Raw genomic sequence first — 21,533 nt, forward strand, 5'->3', positions numbered from 1 at the left:
GTTCTTTCTGAAGAAATGGTTCATCTGTAAAGATGCTGATCTAGAAGAAAGTGCAGGGAGTAACTCATAGAAAATCCATATTCATTTCAATTTGTGCAACACCCTGAAGAAAGAGAATTATCTTTAAAAAAAAAAATTACCCTATAGATCACAATTAGAACCCCAGAGGGATCAATCCATTGGATGGGTTCCTTTTGCAAAAGCGTCCTTTGAATTTTAGGGGAGATTGACAAATGATGTCCAAATGGTACTTCCTGCCTCAGAGAGGAATCAGGTCGTTGGAAACGTGCCCCCTCGTCTGTTCTCTTACAGGATCCCACAGTGGAAGACACCCTACACTGGCACCACGTCCTACGAGGGATGACTTGGAAGTAACGGTCCCTGTTCCCATCTTGTCCCCAACAGCACCCTCACCTGTCGTGTCACCAGCGTGATTGGGAGGGCACACAACCACCACGGCTGGTTCTGGGCCCACCTGGGCCCCACCCCCACCCCCACGAGCCACTCCGAATCGCAGCAGCGCACAGACGAAAGCAGAAACCAACCCCTTAACTGATGAGTGGCTCAGTGAAAGGGACGTTTTCCACACAGTGGGACTGTCTGCTGAGATGTGCAATTGCTGACAGAGAAAAATCCCAACCCCGGCCTGGTAGCCACACACAGTCTCTACGTTCAAGTGTTCAGTAAGCACTTGCAAAAAAAAAAGGCAGAGAATGAGAGCCTAAAGCATAGGTCAGCCCTGGAGAGAGAGAGGCTCAGCCTGACCGCACTGCCTGACATGAGCTGAATTACTTGCCATGGACAGAGTTAACCCTCCACTGTACTCGGCTCGGCATGGGGGTTCGCTTAGGGGACTGTGGGTCATCCAGGGGACGTGAAGTCTAGTCTGTGCCTGCCCCAGGGTCGTCTACTGAGCATCTGTGGACAGTGGGCGCCCCCCGTCTTTTGGAGTTCACCAGCCCTCCTAGACCCTAGGGCAGAAGAGCCAACACACTAGGCTTCCTTCCTACTCTCGTGTACATGCCAGAGATGTGCCAACCAGCAGGACTTAGGGTTTTTACACGACGGTTTTGCAGTCACTTTCCCCAGGCTCACACACAGTACGAAAATATTCTTTGAATTAGAGGAAGGAGACGTTTCATACTTAGGGAACAAAGCTGAGCACTGGCTTTGTTTACGGGTTATGGTTAAGACACAAACAACAGTTACACTCTTAACAGGGCAGAACCGTTAGCAAACTCAAGAACGAAGGTTCTGTTTATAGTGGTGTTGTACCAGCAGTCACCGTAGCAATAACTACAGCAATGTACGCTGAGCACCTAAGAGAGGGTAAGTCCGTTTATGTGCGTAAATTTTAAATTCCACGACGTCTGAGTTACCAATACTTGATGCTTGTTGTAAAGATTAGGAAACCGAGGCTTAGAAGTTGACTATGAAGGTTCTGTACAGCTGTAGAACTGGGATCAGAAGCCAGCTCTGTCTGGCTCCAAAGCAAATATTCTTTCCATGAAACACACTGCCTCCTTGGGCAGGAAGATTGTTTCCTTAGCTTAAAACAGACCTAAATCTTGATTATAAACATCAGTATGTGAAAATATTGACTGAGCCTTCGTGTTTGCTATAAAATGCAAGATAGGAAATTCTAACCTAAGCACTCAGCTCCCAAATGAGGCTGGATGACTTGAGGTGAGACAAACAAGACGATCCAAGTGACAAAAAAAACTGGCCCCAACTGCTAGCTGCTTTGACCTGCCATTGTTCTGAAAAGGCAGAGGCCTTTCCAGCTCCTACTCCGACACGTGCTGCCCGTTCAAGAAGTTCCTGCAGAGGCTCCCCACCAGCTACAAAGATCCACTTGTACGCAAGTGTTTCCTGAACTCCTCTCTCCAAACTGCCTTCAGGTTCAGAGTCAAGTCACCTAAGAAAACCAGTCTTGTTACTTTGCAGGCATCTCTTATTTGCTTCCTTTTGGACCTCAATTAATACTCAGTTTGATCCCCACTTTATCACTTCTGTCTACTTCCGAAAAAAAAAACCCACCGTTAAAGAATAAAGACTTCCTACCCCAGTACGTGCCCAAGGCTCGTAAAGAAATTCCCCAAATGAGAGTTTTCCAAAAGCTCAGAGAAATGACGGACTAGGCACCTAGGACCCCAGGGTGGTTATTTTCAAGGGGACCATATCTGGCTATAAGGCTTTCTGGTGCATTTGTTCAAAAGTCATCCTGGGGCTTTGCTGGTGGCACAGTGGTTGGGAGTCTGCCTGCCGATGCAGGGGACACGGGTTCGTGTCCCGGTCCGGGAGGATCCCACGTGCTGTGGAGCAGCTGGTCCCATGAGCCATGGCCGCTGGGCCTGCGCGTCCGGAGCCTGTGCTCCTTAACGGGAGGGGCCGCGGCAGCGAGAGGCCCGCGTATCACAAAAAAAAAAAAAAAGAAAAAGTCATCCTGTAACTTAAAATCTGCAGTTAACTGATACACTGAGTAGGAAATCTTCATATCCAAACAGAAAGCTGCTGACCTTCTTACGTAGACACCGTGGTCAAAGGGTCGCTGGCTCCCGGTGCCATCTGGAAAACGTGCGTGGCCTGCTCAAGAGCCTCTACCTGCACCTGTCATTATAAACCTGTGCTCCACTATCTCCCTGGCCTTGAAAACCAGCAAAGTGCTCACCACCAGTAATGGAGGGATCCTCTGTGGCCCAGAAAATAAGTCCCAGGGTAAGAGCGTCAATTTAGAGCCATCACCTGCATGCTTGTGGGGATGCTGAAGACTCCGCTGGCCTTGAGGGCTGCTTCCCTGTTGTAAGAAGAGGGCTGCTCCTTTCACCATGAAAAAACTCTCACTTAAGCTGTGGGGGAAAAAACCAGAGCACAATTAGGCTGGAATTCACAGAGGAGAATGGGCAGAGACATGCTGCAGAGGAAAGGCTGGACAGTGGCATGTAAAATGCAAATGGGATAAAATAGCTTCTATAGTAATTTCACACCATACTCCCCCCAAACCTTTGCTACAAGCCTGCTGCTGGAGAGTTTACGTGATAAAATAATGTTTCGGCTAAAACACCCAAGGTTCTCCGTGGGGTCCTCCAGAGCTAGGAGCCCCATCCTGCAGGATGCTGTAAAGGGACCGCTCTGTAATACAACATCTTCTAAAAATAGAGACCAACTCTCTGATGAGCAGAGGGTGGCCCCCTTTCTGAATCTTTCGTACTCTTGCTGTTGATCTTTGCTTCTAACTCTCTGAACTTTTAACAACCTCACTGCTTCTTGGTGTCTTCCCTTTACAGAATACAAGGAAGATGAAATCAACTTTCACTATTTGTTTGCATCTTAAGAAAAGTGGGTGGCTATTGACCAGTTTAACTTAGTCAAGCTTGCTGTGTGGAAAACCTGTAGAAAATCTCAAGTTGACCCAATGAATTTCTCAGCAGAATGAATCTTTGGTCTTTGTTATTTTAATAAAAGCAATCACATTTATATTCAACATATAGTTTTAAAAATTACAATAAAAAATTTCACTTTCACGATTTGGCTACCAAAACAAAATCTTTATCTTATGCAGAAATTAAGACTGTATAAACCAATGGACTATATTAGCTATTAATTACCACGAATTATTTAAAAATAACATCATCTCTGAAACCTATACGTAAGATACACCAAAATTAAGTGTTTTTTTTCCTGTGGGGGGAGGGTTGTACCACCTATAATTATCTTCTATTTCTTAGCATCTTCCAAACTTACTATATTGAGCAAATATTAACTTTTATAAATGATTTTTTAATTTTCAAAGTAATATAAAACATGTACTATACTTTACAATGCAAAAACATTTCATGTTTATTAATTTTGTGAAAGAAGATCACAGTTCAAATTATAGGGAACTATACAAATCATTCATTCTCTCTTCAGCAACCAATAAACAATTTGATTTGAAAAAAAATCTCTAAGTAACAGGAGTGCTATTTTTTTTTAATAGAAAGCAAAGCAATTCCTGACAGAAACACAAGGACATTTTCTGTAATATAAAACAGCAAAATCACCACTGCCCCAGACAGCTAATGTAAGTAGTTAAACACTCTCATCCTGGAATAAAAAACTCAGCTAAGTCTAAAATACAACCCTAGGAGCTAAGAAAACTCACCACATGGACTAGCATTTAAGCCAGCAGCTCCTGGAACTGAAAAATGGTTGTCTTCTGTACTATGAAGTCCACAATAAAATCTGTTCATTTTTCTGGTTAAATTCTCATGCTAAAAATCATGACGGCTCAAATACCAAATATGAAGGTTTCAGTTCTGCCCCTCTCAGCCAGGCCTTTGAGTTACGGACAACTTGGCTTTCTCTCCTTCCTAAAGGCAACGCTTTACACATGGACAGCACTTCTGCATCTACCATCATGCATGTACTGCCAAGTCATCCTTTCCACTCTGTGAGTCCCGTATCTGTGCTGCAAGTTTCAAGTGTTGAGGAGCCCAGGACTATAAATAATGGAAGAAACGAGAAGCATCCTTTCTGTGAGTCTCACTTACCCACGGGAGACAAAAAGCTCCTTAGCATCCATTGGCCAACAGAAAATCCAGGTTGTCTAGTTTTAGCAAATTGCAGACTTACTCAACACTTTTCCACCCCCGAAACTTATCACCCACTCCTTCCTTAAAACCCTACAACTGAGTTTGTTTTCAGAACTATGCTGTTTTAGATAGACACGGATCACTTACTACCTATTCTCATCACTGTCTAAAAGACTCCAAAACACATGAAACTTCAAACAACAATCAGTTCATCGAAGCAGTTGGGGAAAAAAATCTTTGCAAGGCATCATCAACCTCTTTTTGTTCATGAGTTTAAAAAAAAAAAAAAAGGAAAAAAAAATCCATACTGACCAGAAACCTGAGCCCTCTGGAAACAGCCAGCCATTGACGGTGACCTTTGCCTTGGAAATCATGGGCAAAAATTCCCCTTGGTTTCCCTTACATTTCCTTGGGGAAAAAAAAAAAAAAAAGGAACAATGCAAAAGCATAGGCTGGTTTTATCCCGTGATCACTTACAAGGCCAGTTGCTCCTCAGTGTTCCTGAGGCCAATACAGAATCACAGCCTCCCAGCTACACGTGAAGTCAGGGGGCTGTGTGGACGGGGGCCCTGAACACTGTGCCTCTGTCCTCCTCCCGAAATTAGTCACAGGCGTTTACTGTAAAGAGGAGATTTGAAGCTGCAGGGAAGCTCAGAGAACAACACATCATCCCAAGCCCGTGAGATGGTCCTGCATCTGCAGAGACAGTAAGCAGATACAGCACGAGGAAAACCTCACTGGATGACTCTCGGAGGCGAGAGGCCACAGAGCACGGCAGTCATGGGACTTGGGAAAACGAGACACAGATATTCTTTATGACCCTGTTTCCCGTCTTCTGCTCTGAGCTCACTCTGGGCCCAGAGCCTCCTGCGCCCTGTGGGCGGCTGACGTGAACACTCTCTCCCAGCCAGGGGCCAGGGCTCTGATACGAGAGGCGCAGAACCCGATTCAATCCATCAGTCTCAAGACACCCCGCCGGGGAAGGAAGTCCCTTACGAAATCCATTTCGGGGTTGAGGGTGGGGGGCACTCGTACTTTACTAGGTTCTGGGGACAAGGAAACCAACTCACAAACCACCCATCCCAACTATGGAGAAATCAGCCTTCTGCCCAAAGATGCTGGTGCCCTGAAGAGAGCGACTAAAGCTCCAGGAGGTCAGACCCAGGCAAACAAAATGGAAAAGTCCTGACGGCGGATTAAGAACAAGTTCAGCCCCTGGCCTCCCTCCTCCATCCTCACCGCTTTTATCTCCACAATACAGATATGTCTCAGACCCCGGTTTTAGGAGATGACACGGGCTCATAATTTCTGCAGGGCACTGCAGACAGACAGGATCCTCCAGAAAACCCCAGCCCTCAGAGCAGCAACAGTCAGTGTCATCCAGAAACCAAGACATGGCAGGGGCGGGGGGTGAGGGGGGGCAGAAATCAGCGGTGGCGATACTTACTAACTTGGGCTGGAAACCTCTGAAGAGCAGAAGTAGGGAGCTGGCTGGCTGGAGGTGCAGACGTCAGTACAACAGAAAAGGTCCGGGACTGCCGTGGTCACATCATGAACTGAACTGCCCCCAGCCCCTGCCTTTCCCGCCCTCCAGAGAAGGATAAGCGTCTGAAGAAGAGGCTGAACGGAGCCGTCCAAGGAAGCAGAGTCCCCGTCCCGACGGCGTTCCCACCCAGATGGCAAATGGCTCTGGTGGAACTCTCGTCCTTCCCTGATATTTGGGTTTAAAAAGGCCCTTGTCCCTGCACATCCTGATGAAAGAGGGCCATTCACAGGGAGCAAAACAGCTGAAGTTCCTCTAATCACTTTACTCCTACAGCTTTGCAGTGGGCCTTGGGAATGAGCAGCAGGGTGTGTATTAGAAACCGCGAGGAAAAACAGCTGGTGGCCCAGTAATCCGCCCCGAGCCACGAGGACCCCATCCTTGTTCAAACCGTCACATATCACCATCCATTCACCCAACAGTGACGTGGGCGGCGACCACCGTTAGTTAGTGGGTGTTTTCACAAGGACCGTTTCGTCTGGAAATCCTTCAGTCGTGCTAATCACTCCTGGAGGAGGCAAATCTGGGGTGTGGGGGATGGCATTCCAGGTAGAGGTCGGGAGGTGCTCTGAGAACCTCAAACAAGGGGCGCAGGGCGGGCTGCAGCGGGAAGGCAGGTGCGGGCCCTGGAGGGTGTGGGCCGGGACCCCGAAACCCACCCAGTAGGAGCAGCTGGAAATAAAGTAAGCGTGCAACCAACCACAGTGCAGGGCAGGATGGGATGAGTCCCCTGCCAAAGGAACCCTGTAGGGCTGGGAAAAGGAAATGTCTAAGTGATGGGTTCTGGAACATTCTGTGAAGGAAGGGCACTGAGCAGACTTCTGGGAGGGCCTCGTCTGGAAGGTTCTCCCAGCTCCCAAACGATCGATTAATCCTCACACAAGAGGATTAAGTGAAACATACACTACGAGTATGCTTATTTTGCAGTTGAGGAAACTTCAGCTGCAGGAGCGTAATCTTTACAAGATGGGATGAGACCCACTTCTCTCGGGCCCACGCCCACCTTCTTAACCCCTGGAACGCCCTCGCCCCTGCCCGTCCAGAGTGAGAATCAGAGCGGAGACCCTGCAGCCACCTCTGCCCTGCCTGCCCTGACGGCCGAGCTCAGCATCACCAAGGAGTAAGGACAGGACCCATCCCCAGTCCTCCTTCCCAGCACGTGAATGCATCAGAGGCACGGGAAAGATGCAGGGAAACATCCTCAGAGAGAGAAGACTGGGCATCAGCCCCCGGGGGGCAAGCAGCAGGGCTGCCACCATCACAGTAACGGGATAGGACACATCAATCGGTCCTTCTGGACTGAATGGGAATCCTGGGGGGCTGGAGGGGGGGGGAGCAGCACAGCCATGCTGGTCAAGAAGCTGCTTCTCAGCAAGAGCACCACCACTGCCCGAGCGCCCACCACGTGGTAGAGGCCACACGAGGCTCTCAGCTGTGCCACCCCGTCTAATTCCCAAGCTCTGCGGGGAAGGCCTTCTTTCCTCTCTGAAAAATGAAGGAAGCCAGTCCAGCTCCTGAAAGCGTCCCGGGGAGAGCCTGGGCAACCTCATTTTCAACCAAGGCCCCTGGTGACTCTGGTGCACATGGAAGTTCTAAGAAAATACGAGGCACTGGTCTGGGAATCCATATTTCTGGGTTCTAATGCTTGGTCTATTATGGGTATGTTCTGATATTCACTTACAGGGCTCTCTGTTCATTCATTCGAATAGCCAAATATTTGCAGACTAAGGAGAACCACGCTAAGCCAAGCCTTAAGGGATGGGTCTATGTTTGGGCAGTTTGGATGTGTGCCAGGCCACTCAGAAACATAATTCCTTGAAGAAGGGAAACATCAGGTGCAGAAACATCACACTACAGAATATGACACTAACGCTCCTCATTTCCAACTCTCGCCATACATCGGAAGAACCGAGGAAACTTTTCCTTCTTTTTTTTTTTTTTCTTTGCTGTACGCGGGCCTCTCCCTGTCGTGGCCTCTCCCGTTGCGGAGCACAGGCTCCGGACGCGCAGGCTCAGCGGCCATGGCTCACGGGCCCAGCCGCTCCGCGGCATGTGGGATCCTCCCGGACCGGGGCACAAACCCGTGTCCCCTGCATCGGCAGGCGGACTCCCAACCACTGCGCCACCAGGGAAGCCCAAAACTTTTAAAACATATTCACGTCCAGGTCTAACGTCAGACAATTCTAGTTCGGAAGGTCTGTGACAAGTCCTCAGCATCTTTTTTAAAAGTCCCAGAAATTGTCCCGATGCACATCCAGGGCTAAGAACCCCTGAACTTAACAATGACAGAAGACACAGAGGAAACTGGCTCCCCTTGTGGCCTTCATAAGAGTACCTTACACACAGTAGGTACACGATAAATGTTTCTGCTGGTGGAAGATAACACCAATAAAAACGTGTGGTCCTCTCGGAAGGAGATTACCACAATCAGGTGCAATGTAGGGAGGTCACACGAGGTCAAAAAAACAAAATAATACCCTCCTTGGAAGCAGCAAAACAGGTTAGCAGATAATTGCATGTGCCCTTCTTCTACCAATACTTTCAGACTCACAGGTGTTCCTGCCCTTGAAAGGCAGCCCCGCATTACAGTCATCTGAGGTGACAATCATAACGAGGGATCAGACCTCTGATAAGCTCTGCTGTTGACAAAGCACTCTGTCAGCCTATTTGATCTTCATGAAGCTCTCCCATGCAGGCTGAGCAGGCATTGTTATACTCATTTTACAGATGACGAAACAGGAAGTTATTAACCGGTTATGATTTTAGGATTTCTGATGCTACCTCTTGCAAAAAAAAAAAAACCCAGAGAAAATGAGCATAAAAGTATAGGCTCGGGCTTCCCTGGTGGTGCAGTGGTTGAGAGTCCGGTTGAGAGTTCGTGCCCCGGTCCGGGAAGATCCCACATGCCGCGGAGCGGCTGGGCCCGTAAGCCATGGCCGCTGAGCCTGCGCGTCCGGAGCCTGTGCTCCGCAACGGGAGAGGCCACAAGAGTGAGAGGCCCGCGTACCACACACACACAAAAAAGTATAAGCTCAAAAAAGGATAGAAATTAAGACAACATTGTAAATCAACTATACTTCAAAAAAAAAAGATTCAAATTGACTGGCCTGGTTGAAACAAACTGAACTATTGATATTTTTGCATGGATAGAATTAACTCTCGATCGCACTCAGCTCTGCCCAGTGATTACTGAGTAGACTGGTTTGTCCAGTGGGCTTGACGATAATTCAAGAAAAAAATGGAATGCATATAAAGTTGTCACTACAGAAAAGGTGGTGCCCGTGAACACTCCCAAGAGGAGGTTCCATTAATTCCATCTAGGTTAAATACTGACTGTGCCCCTACCGTGCCTGGTCAGTGCTAAACTCTGGGAGTTCAAAGTGAAACGGAAACGGTTTCTGCCCCGGAGCAACAGCACAGTCTAGTGGGTCAGACAGACGCAGGACAGTACCTGCAATGTAGCGCAGCAGGTCCCACGATGCAGGGATGTATAAGGTGCCATACACACACACACACACACACACACACACACACACAGGAGGGAGGGATGCCCAGCCCAGCGGGGGGTCCAGGGAGATCTCCCTGAAATACCACCAAGCTGGGCCTTGAAGGACCTATAAACAGGGACAAAGAGAGCAAGGAGCAGGAGAGTAGGAAGATTCTGCTACACGTGCCCTCCAGGGAACAGGGGAGGAGGATCTGGTCTCTGTGGTAAGAGGTTCCACTGAGAATTCATAAATGTCTATTCAGGTTTATAAGTCAGTTCCTTATAAGTCTGGTTAGCATGAGTTGGTTTCTCAGAACTTGATCATCCCTGGGTGAACTAATACTCCAGTTTCAGAACGTGCAAAGCTAAGAATCAAACCCTGGGTGAGCGGCTGAGCCAGGAGTGCTCAGCACCCGAAGGCCTAGTAGCCACTCATCGAGGGTTATTTTAAGTAAGTCAACGATACTTCCAATCCGAATGGGGCTTCATAATTTACAGAGAGCTTGTCCCTACGTTTCTTCACTTAATTCTTACAGTGCCACTTTTCTGATGAAAGAACCAAAACAGAGAAGATAGACGACGTGTCTGCCGTCGTACGGCCCATAAGGGGCCGGACGAGATTGACAGGCTTCAAGTTCAGGGCTCTTCCTGTAGAATCCCGAGGTCAGACGGCAGGACGCTGTGACCTGCAGCCGCAGGAGCAGCAGGTAGAGCTGGATGGATGCAAGTCTACCTTAAAACCACTCCTGGCGACGGTTTAGATGGATCCAGAACCCCCTTCCTACCAAAATGCAGCTGGTAAAGATGCAAAGGAGACGGAAGACCTGTACACGAAGTAAGGTGAGCGGCCTGCAGGTGGAGACGGAAAACTCTCTTCACTGTTCTCCCATGGGTGCCTCCCTCATTTTCAACTCAAGTTCAAAAGTCACAAAGACCCCGGGCTGTGCCGAGGCCTTATTTTTATTTTGTCCTTTACGGGGCATTCAGCAAGGCCTTGTCCCATATGCCATTCTTCGGGGCCTAAGCAAACAACTCACCTGACACGCTGATCAGCTAGAGCCCCCCAAAAGCTCCCCTCCACGCAGGATGCTGACAACAGGGAAACTCCAGCTCTGCAGGGCCTTATACTTAGGGAATGGGGTCACTGGCAAGAAATGCTGGCAGGGCTTGTTACAAATGTCTTTGCTGCTGGGCACGTATTGTTTGGCTAGAAGGCGTAGGCTTCTCTCAGAGAGAAGGAATGTCCAGAAGTATTTTGGACAGTAAGAGACATTCTCTGCAGCCAGCTACACAGCACTCCTTCCTACCAATGGGTAGGAGCAAGCAGCTGAATATACCAACAAGCTCGCAGAATCGGGACTTGCCCCCCCCCACACCCCGGAAAAGCGAGACAGCAAATAACACACCTTGGATTGGCTTCACAAACCTTGGGATAGCTCCCCGATGGCCCCCAAGAGCCCTCAGGCCCCGTCTGTGGAAGCCGGAGCCGGTGTATCTTCCCGTGAGCGTCTGGTACACCGGCATCTAAGCCCCCTTCGTGAGCGCAGAGGGAGAAAGGCCACCCTGTGCAGGAAACGCAATGGCAGCAGAGGCAACCTAGCCAGCCAGAAACAACAGGCACACGAAGGAAATGTTTTTGAAATAACTCAAAAATTCCAAGAACGAATTGTGTCAACTGTCCCCGGTTCTCGGCCCTTTCTTTGGGATGCAGCCCATCCCATATTCATGGATCGCCAAGTCCTAACCTTTCCAGGGCGCCCTTTCCTTTCCAGTCCCCCAGCCCCGTAAGCCATGCGACATCCCCTCACTGTGTGCCCGGCTCTGTGCTTGGTCCTCAGGGTCCCTGCAGGGCAGTGCTTTCCAAGACAAAAGACATCTTCTCCACCTGTGCCGTCCAATACGGCAGCCACCGGCCATAGAGGCCCATGTTCTGAACACTCGAAATGCGATGAGTGTGACTGATGAGCTGAATTTGTCATTTTATTTGATTTTAATTCAATTTGAATTAGCCACGTGCAGCTACCAGCTATGATACGGGACAGCACAGCTGTACCGGGAGCTTGCAGCCTAATGAGAGTCAGGGCAGAGAACAGAGGACCCCGTGCCTTAGTTCCCAGCCACTGCTCTTGTTACATTACGTCCCAGCTCCAGAACTTCCAATGATGCAGCATCTGTAGAACCCAGAGTCCTTGTGCTTGCTTTGTACGGCAGCCAGTTAGCCACGCCATGTCACTAACTAAATTTCAGTCATCCGGCACTCTCGGACCTCAGGGAGCTTCTAATGCAATCAGCGAAAGTGATTTATAATAAAGAGCTTCCTTGTTTCAGCTCTTACACTATTCCTCCCACACTCCATGCGATCTCTGCTCCATCCCCGTCTATGTCATTGTCATCATCAACTCTTCTACTCTGGGTCTCTAGCACAGTCTCCTCTCTCCTGATTGCCTCCCCACGTCCCGTCCACCTTCCAACGTTCACGTCTTCTCCAGGAAGCCCTCCCTCACCACCCTAGCTGCAAGCCATGCTCTTCCCTTTCGACATGTTACAGCACCTTCTCTCACCGTGCTGGTGAAGAAACTGAGGCTCAGAGGGTAAGTCACTCATCCGAGGTCATATACTTAGAAAGGGATAGGAACCCAAGGCCCCAAACTATGTTCCTGGACCTATTTACCTACTAACTGGTGGCGATGTTATCTTCACACCAGTATATTTTAACTTCACGATGGGACTCCAGGGCCAGGACACATAATTTTTTAAGTCTCCCTCCCTGCCTGACATATAACAGAGTCGATACTCAGAAGTAAATACTCATCAACTGGCCGAGCTGTACCCTTCTCCAGCCTCAAAGCATTTTGTGACCAACTCACCTTGGTCATCTCTGAGCAGCTGCAACACTGGGTGCTCAGCACACACAGGATGAACAGGACAGATAAGACTCACAGATAACAGAGAACAAACCGGTGGTTACCAGTGGGGAGACGGGCGGAGGGAGGGGCAATATAAGGGCAGGGGATCAAGCGGTACAAACTACCACGCTATGCAATAAGCTGCAAAGATATACAGTACGACACAGGGAACATAGCCAATAGTTTTTAAAACTATAAATGGAGTACAACCTTTAAAAATTGTGAATCACTATATTGTAACCTGTAACTTATATTATACATCAACTATACTTCAATAAAAAAATAAAGGGCTTCCCTGGTGGAGCAGTGGTTGGGAGTCCGCCTGCCGATGCAGGGGACACGGGTTCGTGCCCCGGTCCAGGAAGATCCCACATGCCGCAGAGCGGCTGGGCCCGTGAGCCATGGCCGCTGAGACTGCGCGTCCGGAGCCTGTGCTCCACAACGGGAGAGGCCACACAGTGAGAGGCCCGCGTACCAGAAAAAATAAAAAATAAAAAAATAAATTAAAAAGATGCCCTATTACTCAAATAAAACATGTAACCTGGGAAAATAGTTCTCAAGCTTCAATCAATTATCAGACACCTCTAACTAAGCATTACAACCTCTGGAAAAAACAAAAGACTCACTGCATAAATGCAGTTACAGTCAGGTCCTCTTGGCAACCAAGTGTTTCAAACAACACAACTAAGTTCTCCTCATCACTGGAGTCCTGAGAGCCAAGGCTACGATCTCCGTCTCTGGACGCCCCTCAGATGTGCACTCAGTAAATATAAAACCGATAAGAAACATCTTTGCTGTGTGTCATACTGGGCGTGTCATACATATTAACCTAATCCTCAGCATCCACCTAGGGGGAAACTGAAGCTCAGAGACATCAAGTTGCTTGTCCAAATTCACGTGGCCAAAAAGCGGAAAAGGCAGGAGAAGACACCAGGAGTCTCACCTGTAAGCATCGAACCTCTGCCGAATTGACACCATGGGGAAACAGAGAGTGAAGAAAGTAAGTCTGCTTCTCTTCCCCAACAATTCAGGCCGAAAACCATCTGGTGGGCAGAGCAAGGCAGGCCTCTGGGTTAGGGAAAGGGTGTGGTGAGCAGCGGAGAGGTGGCTGCAGGTAGGGGGGTTGATCAAACAAGTAAACACTTTAGGGACAATGGGAGCCAGGTTCCTCACTATCAGAAAAGGGATTACAGGGGCTTCCCTGGTGGCGCAGTGGTTAAGAATCTGCCTGCCAATGCAGGGGACACGGGTTCGAGCCCTGGTCCGGGAAGATCCCACATGCCGCGGAGCAACAACGCCCGTGCGCCACAACTACTGAGCCTGCACTCTAGAGCCCGCGAGCCACAACTACTGAAGCCCGTGCGCCTAGAGCCCGTGCTCCACAACAAGAGAAGCCATCGCAATGAGAAGCCCATGCACCACAACAAAGAGTAGCCCCTGCTCGCCGCAGCTAGAGAAAGCCCATGTGCAGCAACAAAGACCCAATGCAGCCAAAAATAAAAATAAATAAAACAAATAAATTTATTTAAAAAAAAAAAGAAAGAAAAGGGATTACAAATATGGAGAGAGAAAAAACTAGAATGAACCCAGAGATGTTGGATCAGAATTGAAGGTATTAGCTTGAATTCATGGTTTTCGATATATTTAAATAGAGAAAAAAATACAGATGCAAACGTGTGTGTGCACGTGTGTGCTTCCGTGTGCACGTACCTCCACATATCCCCTAATTCTGCCCACTGAAGGGGCCTGTGGAGAGCAATGCCCCCGACAGTAATAATAAGTACACTTACCTCAGCTTCTTTGTTTTTGTTTTCCAGATTAATTTGGTATAATTTTATTTCTTCAAAAGAAAAGTCCTTAATTAATATTGTTTGTTTTTAGAGAGTAGAAAGAGCTTCAAGGAATCTTTATATAGAGTACATGAAAAAAAATGTAATATTTTCTGCTTTTTTAACTTAGTGGACATTTAGTTCTCAGATATGCCCATGGATCAACTAAAACCCAAATAAATGGAACGTGACAACCTGTATCTACCACTTTCCATGTTCTGCATTCCACTGTCAGATTTCTAGGTCCAGCCCCAGCTCCTAATCTCATCCATCAATTATCCCTTCCAATTATTATTCACAGGGGTTAAAATGCTTCATAAATTCTTTATTAAAAATTTTTTTTGTTGAAGTATAATTGACCTAACACCACTGTTAGTTCCAGGTGTACAAGACAGTGATTCACAAAATAATCACCACCTGCCTCAGTTTTGAAATTCCATTCTCTACTAAAAGGAACTAGGTAGGGCTCCCTGGAGAAATGAGGGATTCCAGAGATGGGGGATGGAAAGTACAAGATGAGGTCTGCCATCTGGCGTCAGAAAATAAGGCAGTGCTTCAAGGGAGATGTGGATACGTCAAGGGACAGGGAAGCCAGCTTGAATGAGACCTCACAGGCTAAATCGGGGACAATTTGAAACTTGAAGTCAAGAACACAATTAACAGACTATGAACCGATGCATGAAACAGACAAACAGGAGTCCACACAGATATAAATAAATGGAAAAGTTGAGGGGGCATCGGGTACTGACCTAATTTCAAAGTATTCCCCCCGCAAGAAACACTTCTTGATAAAGGGGGAAAAGAATACCTGTGCAGTAAAGAAGCCAGGCAAAGCCACTTGAGGACCACGGTGAACATCACCGGTGATGAGACACATTTGCACGACCCGAATCTAATTTTGAGGGAACATCAGTCAAACCCAAACTGAGGGACATTCTACAAACTGCCAGGCCTCTCCCTTCAAAGTGTCCAGGTCACGAGAGTCAAAGGAAGACTAAGGAATGCCCCAGACTGAAGGAGAGTCAGGAGACAGGACCACTACATGCAGCAGGCGATCCTGACCTGGATCCTTTACAAAAGACACCGTTGGGACAAATGGTGGACCCTGAATGGGGTCTGAGGATTAGAAAAATGTTATTTGTACTATATTTGCAACTTTTATGTACGTTTACGTTTTTGTTTCTGAATTTTGTAAATTACTTTAAAAAGTTTTTTTTAATTCCACTTAACTGGATTTTGGCAAACACACTCCTTTTAATTCTTCTCTATTGGCCAGTGATTAAAAACTTAAGACCCTCTCACTGGTCATCATCACTGGCAGACGCCCTGACTTCCTGCTTCCCTCTTGGATGCTCTGACCCGCAGCACCTGAGATCTCTCCCTGCCTCAGGACCATTTCCCCTCTGTGTTTCCATAACAGCAGCAGCCTCGCTTCATGCCTAAGGCAGTGGAGGATGATGGGAAGCTCCCCTCTCTGGGTTCCTCTTGGTCTATGGCTGTCCAGATTTCGAGAGCCTCGCACACACATGGCCCTGGCCCACGTAAGACCTAATTTTAGCGTTTTCCTGCTCTGAGACCACACTTTCAGAAAAGTGGGGGGCCAACCTGCCCGGGTGAGCCTCCCATTGTGACAGGCACGCGAAGTCAGGACGCTGCAGACCTGCAGGATGTGACTCAGCATCCTGTTTTCAACGGTTGGGGTGGCCAGCAGATTTGGCACCAAGCGCTGCAGCTGACCTCACCTCTCAAGACAACAAATACCCAGGTTAATTGGTGGGATGGGCCCGTGGCATCAGCTCTCCCTGTGGGCCTCAGGGCCAAACCTAAGACAACCTGCCTGTCTGCCCATCTCACTGGGTCTCCTCACGAATACCCATCCGCAGGTATCTACCAGGAACAGTTCTTCAGAGAAACTGACCTGGCGGTATTTTAAGGACACCATGAGTCAAGCAACTGATCTTGTTTCTCTCTTTGCTTTGACTCCCAGGAAGCTCAAAGTCAGATGTGTAGCCAAACTCTGGTAACTATACCAACATTATGCCTTGAATCCCACATACAAACCTTCTCCTCACTTTGCTTTATTTTCCCCTATGTTTTCACCATGTTCCACTTTTCCAATTCTAAATCATACTGTTCCCTTTGAATGTTATAAGCTGTTTCAAATCGCTTTTGGGCAGAGCTATGGTAGACACAGCACACATGTTACCTTTGGAGGGTAAGGACTCTTTTTTTATTTAACATGGAATCCCCAGCATTCAGCACAGAACCCAATACACATATAGGCACCAAACATGCTGGGTTGGCCAAAAAGTTCGTTCAGATTTTTCCGTAACAGCTTATGGAAAACCCGAACGAACTTTTTGGCCAACCCAATACACTGGCTGGATTGATAAGGCAAATATAACTCTAAATAAAAACTGCTGGGCTTCCCTGGTGGCACAGTTGTTGAGAGTCCGCCTGCTGATGCAGGGGACACGGGTTCGTGCCCCGGTCCGGGAAGATCCCACGTGCCGCGGAGCGGCTGGGCCCGTGAGCCATGGCCGCTGAGCCTGCGCTCCACAACGGGAGAGGCCACAACAGTGAGAGGCCCGCGTACCGCGAAAAAAAAAAAAAAAAACTGCCTCCGTTACAAGGTTGCTTCATAAGCGACACATCTCCATCTCCCTCCCACTCCGTGTGGCGGGGCCTGCACAGGGCGCCCGGGCTTGGGGAGCGGGCTCCTGAGAAAGCCCCCTTGCCGTATGGCTCAGCGGCCTCCTCCCCAGAAGCGAACAGCCCCTCCCAACTACCAGCTGCTTCAGACAAGACACGGAACAGCAGGCTTGGACATCTGGGAAGAAGGGACAAGCAATTTCCAGAGGCGGCAGCGGGCCCGGCTCTCTCCGAAGCACGCCAACAGTCCCCTCCCTCGTGGGTCCCGATCTGGGGACTCATGCCTTGAGAACTCTCGACAAGACAAGCGTGTGGGAATCACTTCTGCCAGCGCGGGGAGGCCCCCCGCAGGGAGGGCACCAGACATTTCCTAAGGCGGGGCCTCTGAGGCCTTCTTTGAAACAAAGTCTTTTTAAAAATAGCTTCAAAAGTAGCCATTCAAGGAGAAAAAAAATTTTTTTTAACCTGTACAAATAAATAAATAAAGGCAGACAAGACACGATGCTTCGCCTGGTACCAGGCTCAGTGTAACTTGGAGGGAAACAGGTCAGGCGTTGGCTGTTTTTTCCCTTGGGTTCCACTCAGTTGACCTTTTGGTCTTTGGTCTGGGGGAGAACACAGTCAGGAAGGCGGCAGAAGGGACTCTCGCTTCCCACCATCTATGAAAATACCGGTGCCCTGTGGCTAGCAAGGACCAGACACTACACACTGTACAAGACGCCCTCCCAGCCTCATACAAGCCCCCTGAACCGAGGAGGACCCTTCCTGTTTCGGGGAGGGCAGGGGGCTGGCCCGAGGTCACAGTCACACAGGCGGTCAGGGGGTGGGTACACACACGACCCAGCAGCCCCACCGCATCGAGGCACAGCCAACGGCACAATTCCGTAATTTACACGGCAGTCTGGGCATTGCTGATCCTCTCCCCGCACGGCGGGGCAGGACGGCCGGGGGGTGCTCTCATCAGCACATTGCCTCTGCCGCAGGAGTGGGGACCATCGCCAGGGCTTTCCACACCCCAGAGTGGGAGCCCTGTGGGCCAGACGCGTGGTCTTGCCCCCAGCCCCCAGCCCCATCACTCAGCACGCCCTGCAAGTGGCTACTCCAGACTTCGATTAATCCTCTTTGATGAATCCTGTCTTCTTCCTGCAGCCTTCCTCAAAACAGAAAGACTCCCGTGGATATCCTCCTAGTCTTAGGAATTTCCCACTACACTGTCCAGATCCAGGGTATCTGACCACAGCACAACATACGCCAAGGATGAACTCTAAAGGCGGGAGTCCCTTCTGTTCAGACGGCCGCCGCCATGCGTGTGGCCCTGCTCCGGGGTGAAGCGCGCCTGGCTTGATGCTCACTGAGGGGGAAGTGGGTCCGAACAGAGGGTCCACTTCCTCTCAGCAGCCACACCAGTTCTCTCCATCTCAGCGTGACTTGGCGAGATGCCCCACACAGGGCTTACCTTGCTCTCAGCCTAAGAAGAAAGGAGAAACTCTGGACGGCCTGTTAGAAAGCTACCGAGAATGTTTAGAAGTGTTAACAAGGTAACACAGAACTAGACTGGTGGGTGTGAGTGAGGACTTGCCTTCTTGCATTTGGAAGCCATAATCTAATCTCATCTCTTCACTTTACAAAGGAGGCAGTGGGGGCCCAGAGACCTTTAGTGACTGGCCTAAAGTTGCACAGCAGATGACACATTGTAGGACAGAACCGAGGTTTTCTGACTCCCACTCACAGCTTTGCTCCATTTACCACGAGGGTGATCGGGTACCACGATCACCCAGGAAGAAAGAGCTCGCATTCTTGGTGTGCACACAGGCACCCCTGGTGTGCAAACACGCTCCCCTGGTGTGTACACATGCTCCCCTGGTGTGCAAACACGCTCCCCTGGTGTGCTAAGTGCACAGGAAGAATGAGACCAGGGCTTCCAGGCATTCTTTTTTTTTTGCGGTACGCGGGTCTCTCAGTGTTGTGGCCTCTCCCGTTGCAGAGCACAGGCTCCGACACGCAGGCTCAGTGGCCATGGCTCACGGGCCCAGCCGCTCCACGGCATGTGGGAATCTTCCCGGACCGGGGCACGAACCCGTGTCCCCTGCATCGGCCGGCAGACTCTCAACCACTGCGTCACCAGGGGAGCCCCCAGGCTTCTTTTGAAGTCTAAGCACTGGTATTTCAAAAGTTTAATGAAACCTACTAGACTCTGAGCAAAATCCATTTTAAGTTAACCTTAATAACTTTAATTACGTTCAACAGAATCAAATTAACTCTTCACCTCTGTTCTCACGTGTCCCCATTCTAGGATGAGTTTTCTAACGATAACAAAATCTATTTGACACATGCTGAAGGCGAATTCTGATTTTAACATCAAACGTTCCAACCAACTGCCAGGAAGAATACCGGAGTTAAACCGAAAGGACGGGCAGAATGGTACAACGGCCCCAGGACGTCACACGTGTGCACCCCAGTGTTTCAGGTTGGGAGTCGACGGGAGGTAGCTGCCTCTAAAGCCACGCGGGTGGGGACAGGACGGGATGAGCTGAACACAAACCTGCAGGTGCCCTGTGGGGACAGGAGCAGCAAGGAAGGGACACAGGCTTCTGAGTCACAGCGACCTGCATCTAAACCCTGGCTCCGGCCCCTGGGAACTGCAGTTTCCTACAATGAGGCAGGCACCTTGTGGGGGTGACAGAAACGAGACAAGCTGCATCCAGCTCCCAGCCCAGTGCCTGCACCTACAGGCCCCCGCTGAACGGGAGCCACGAGGAGCACCCCTCACCCTCCCCTGCTACCCGTCCAGGCGACTGCATGGGAAGGGGCATCGACTACAAGTCTCACTCTAGGTCAAGGTCAGGGAGCTCACAGGACAGGGCACACGGCTCACGGTGGGGCCCCTGGGATTCAGGCCAGAAGGGAGGAGGGCAAAGCCACGGGAGGCGGGCTTGCGGAGATGGCTCTCGAATTTTGGGGCTCAGAGCACAGGCTTTGGAGTCAGAGACTCGGAGCATGAGGGTCCTGGCTCCATCACCTCCTACTAACTGAAGTTAGGCCAGCTACCTCCCTGAGGCTTTGTCTTCTCATCCAGAGAATGGGAACAGAAGTGGTGCTTTCCTTACACAGACTAAATAAAACAACGCCCATGAGGCAACTCACAGAGCACAGCACGTTTGAAGGGCTCACTTCCACAGCCTCCGTCCCTGGCTGACTTTTCCTCCTCAGCACCTGCTAACACACTTAATGTACCTGTTCATCTTACCTACTGTCTTGTCTCCCCCAACAGAAAGTCAGCCACAAGGGCAGGGATTTCTGTGCTCTGTTCACTGCTATATTCTCAGCTCCTAGGACAGTGCTTGGCACACAGTAAGTGCTCAGTAAGGATTTGGTGAATGAATGGCTTGTAAGCAGATTAGGACGGGGCTGCTGAGACTGCGCTAACAGCACCTGTATTGCCAAACTGCAGGGGGAAATCGCAGGAAAAATTTCTCTGTCCTTTGCTTCCTGTGTGTTGTCCAAGACCACTCTGAGTTCCTCACCATGAGATAGAACTTGGAAAATTCAATTTACAAGACCTCGATGGCCCATCCAGTGCACACCAGGCACCAGGAGAGGTGATGGGAGAGGTGGGGAAGGCTCTGTCCTTAGGGTGGGCTCATGGTCAAGTGGGCAGGCGCCCTGGGCAGTGGCTCAAGGCCTCGTGCTCAGAAGGGCTCCGAGCTTGGTTAATGCTCTGCTGTTGCCACCTTGAAATTCTTCATCACTTTTTAAAAAGTGGATCTACAATTTTCATTTTGCACTGGGCTCCACAAATTATACAGCTGATCCTCCTAGCAGAGAACATTTATGTACTTCGGTAAATACTACACAACAAGTCCCAAGTCTCAAGGAAATACTAAGGAGAGATAAACGCCTGTGGGGAAAAAAAGGAAGAGTCAGAAGTGACCAGAGGAAGCGACCTGAAGGAGGCAGAGGCGGGGCATTTGTCGGAACGTCTATGATGCCACAGGTTATTCTGCCCATTGGAAAATGAGGCCTGCCCAGGTCATATGACAGCCAGGTGAGGTGACAGATGACAGAGGTGGAAGCCAAACCCAGGCCTGTCCCTCCCCAAGGCCAAAGCTCATGGAAAAAATGTCTAAGGGTCACTGGAGGTGTTACTGCAGAGGTCAGTATGCAACATGGGGCAAACAAGAGATGCCAAGCCTCCAGGTGTGAAGGAGCGTACAGGTGCTGAGTGGAGAAAATGACTGTCGCTGGCATGTGGTCGACTCCTGCCGGCTCCCTGGGGCTCCTGGCCTCTTCCCACCAGCCAGTGATGCCTTTATATAAGTGATGCCTTTACACCCTGCCACATCTGTAACACTGTACAGAAACCTACTCGGTTACGTGTCTTGTTTTCTCTACATTAGACTGGGGCATCTCAAGAACTCCCACGGACTGAGACTGGTAGGCAGATTCTGAGGTTGCCCAGGACCCCAGGCCTTGGGGCAGGCACCCTGGATGAGCCCCCTATGCTGAGTGTGCTGGGACCAGGGAACAGGATGGGAGAGCTGC

General features: G+C 49.6%; 1 protein-coding gene across 1 annotated transcript in view; it reads right to left on the reverse strand.

Annotated features, from left to right (window-relative positions):
* Positions 1–21,533, reverse strand: part of SSH1 (slingshot protein phosphatase 1) — a 56,831-nt gene that overhangs the window by 25,583 nt on the left and 9,715 nt on the right. Inside the window, exon 3 of the mRNA XM_065889871.1 lies at positions 2,746–2,849. Within this exon, the coding sequence (XP_065745943.1) occupies positions 2,746–2,849 (104 nt within the window). The remainder of the gene's footprint in view (positions 1–2,745; positions 2,850–21,533) is intronic.

The sequence above is a fragment of the Phocoena phocoena genome, chromosome 13, assembly GCF_963924675.1.
Source record: "Phocoena phocoena chromosome 13, mPhoPho1.1, whole genome shotgun sequence".
NCBI classification, from domain to species: domain Eukaryota; kingdom Metazoa; phylum Chordata; class Mammalia; order Artiodactyla; family Phocoenidae; genus Phocoena; species Phocoena phocoena.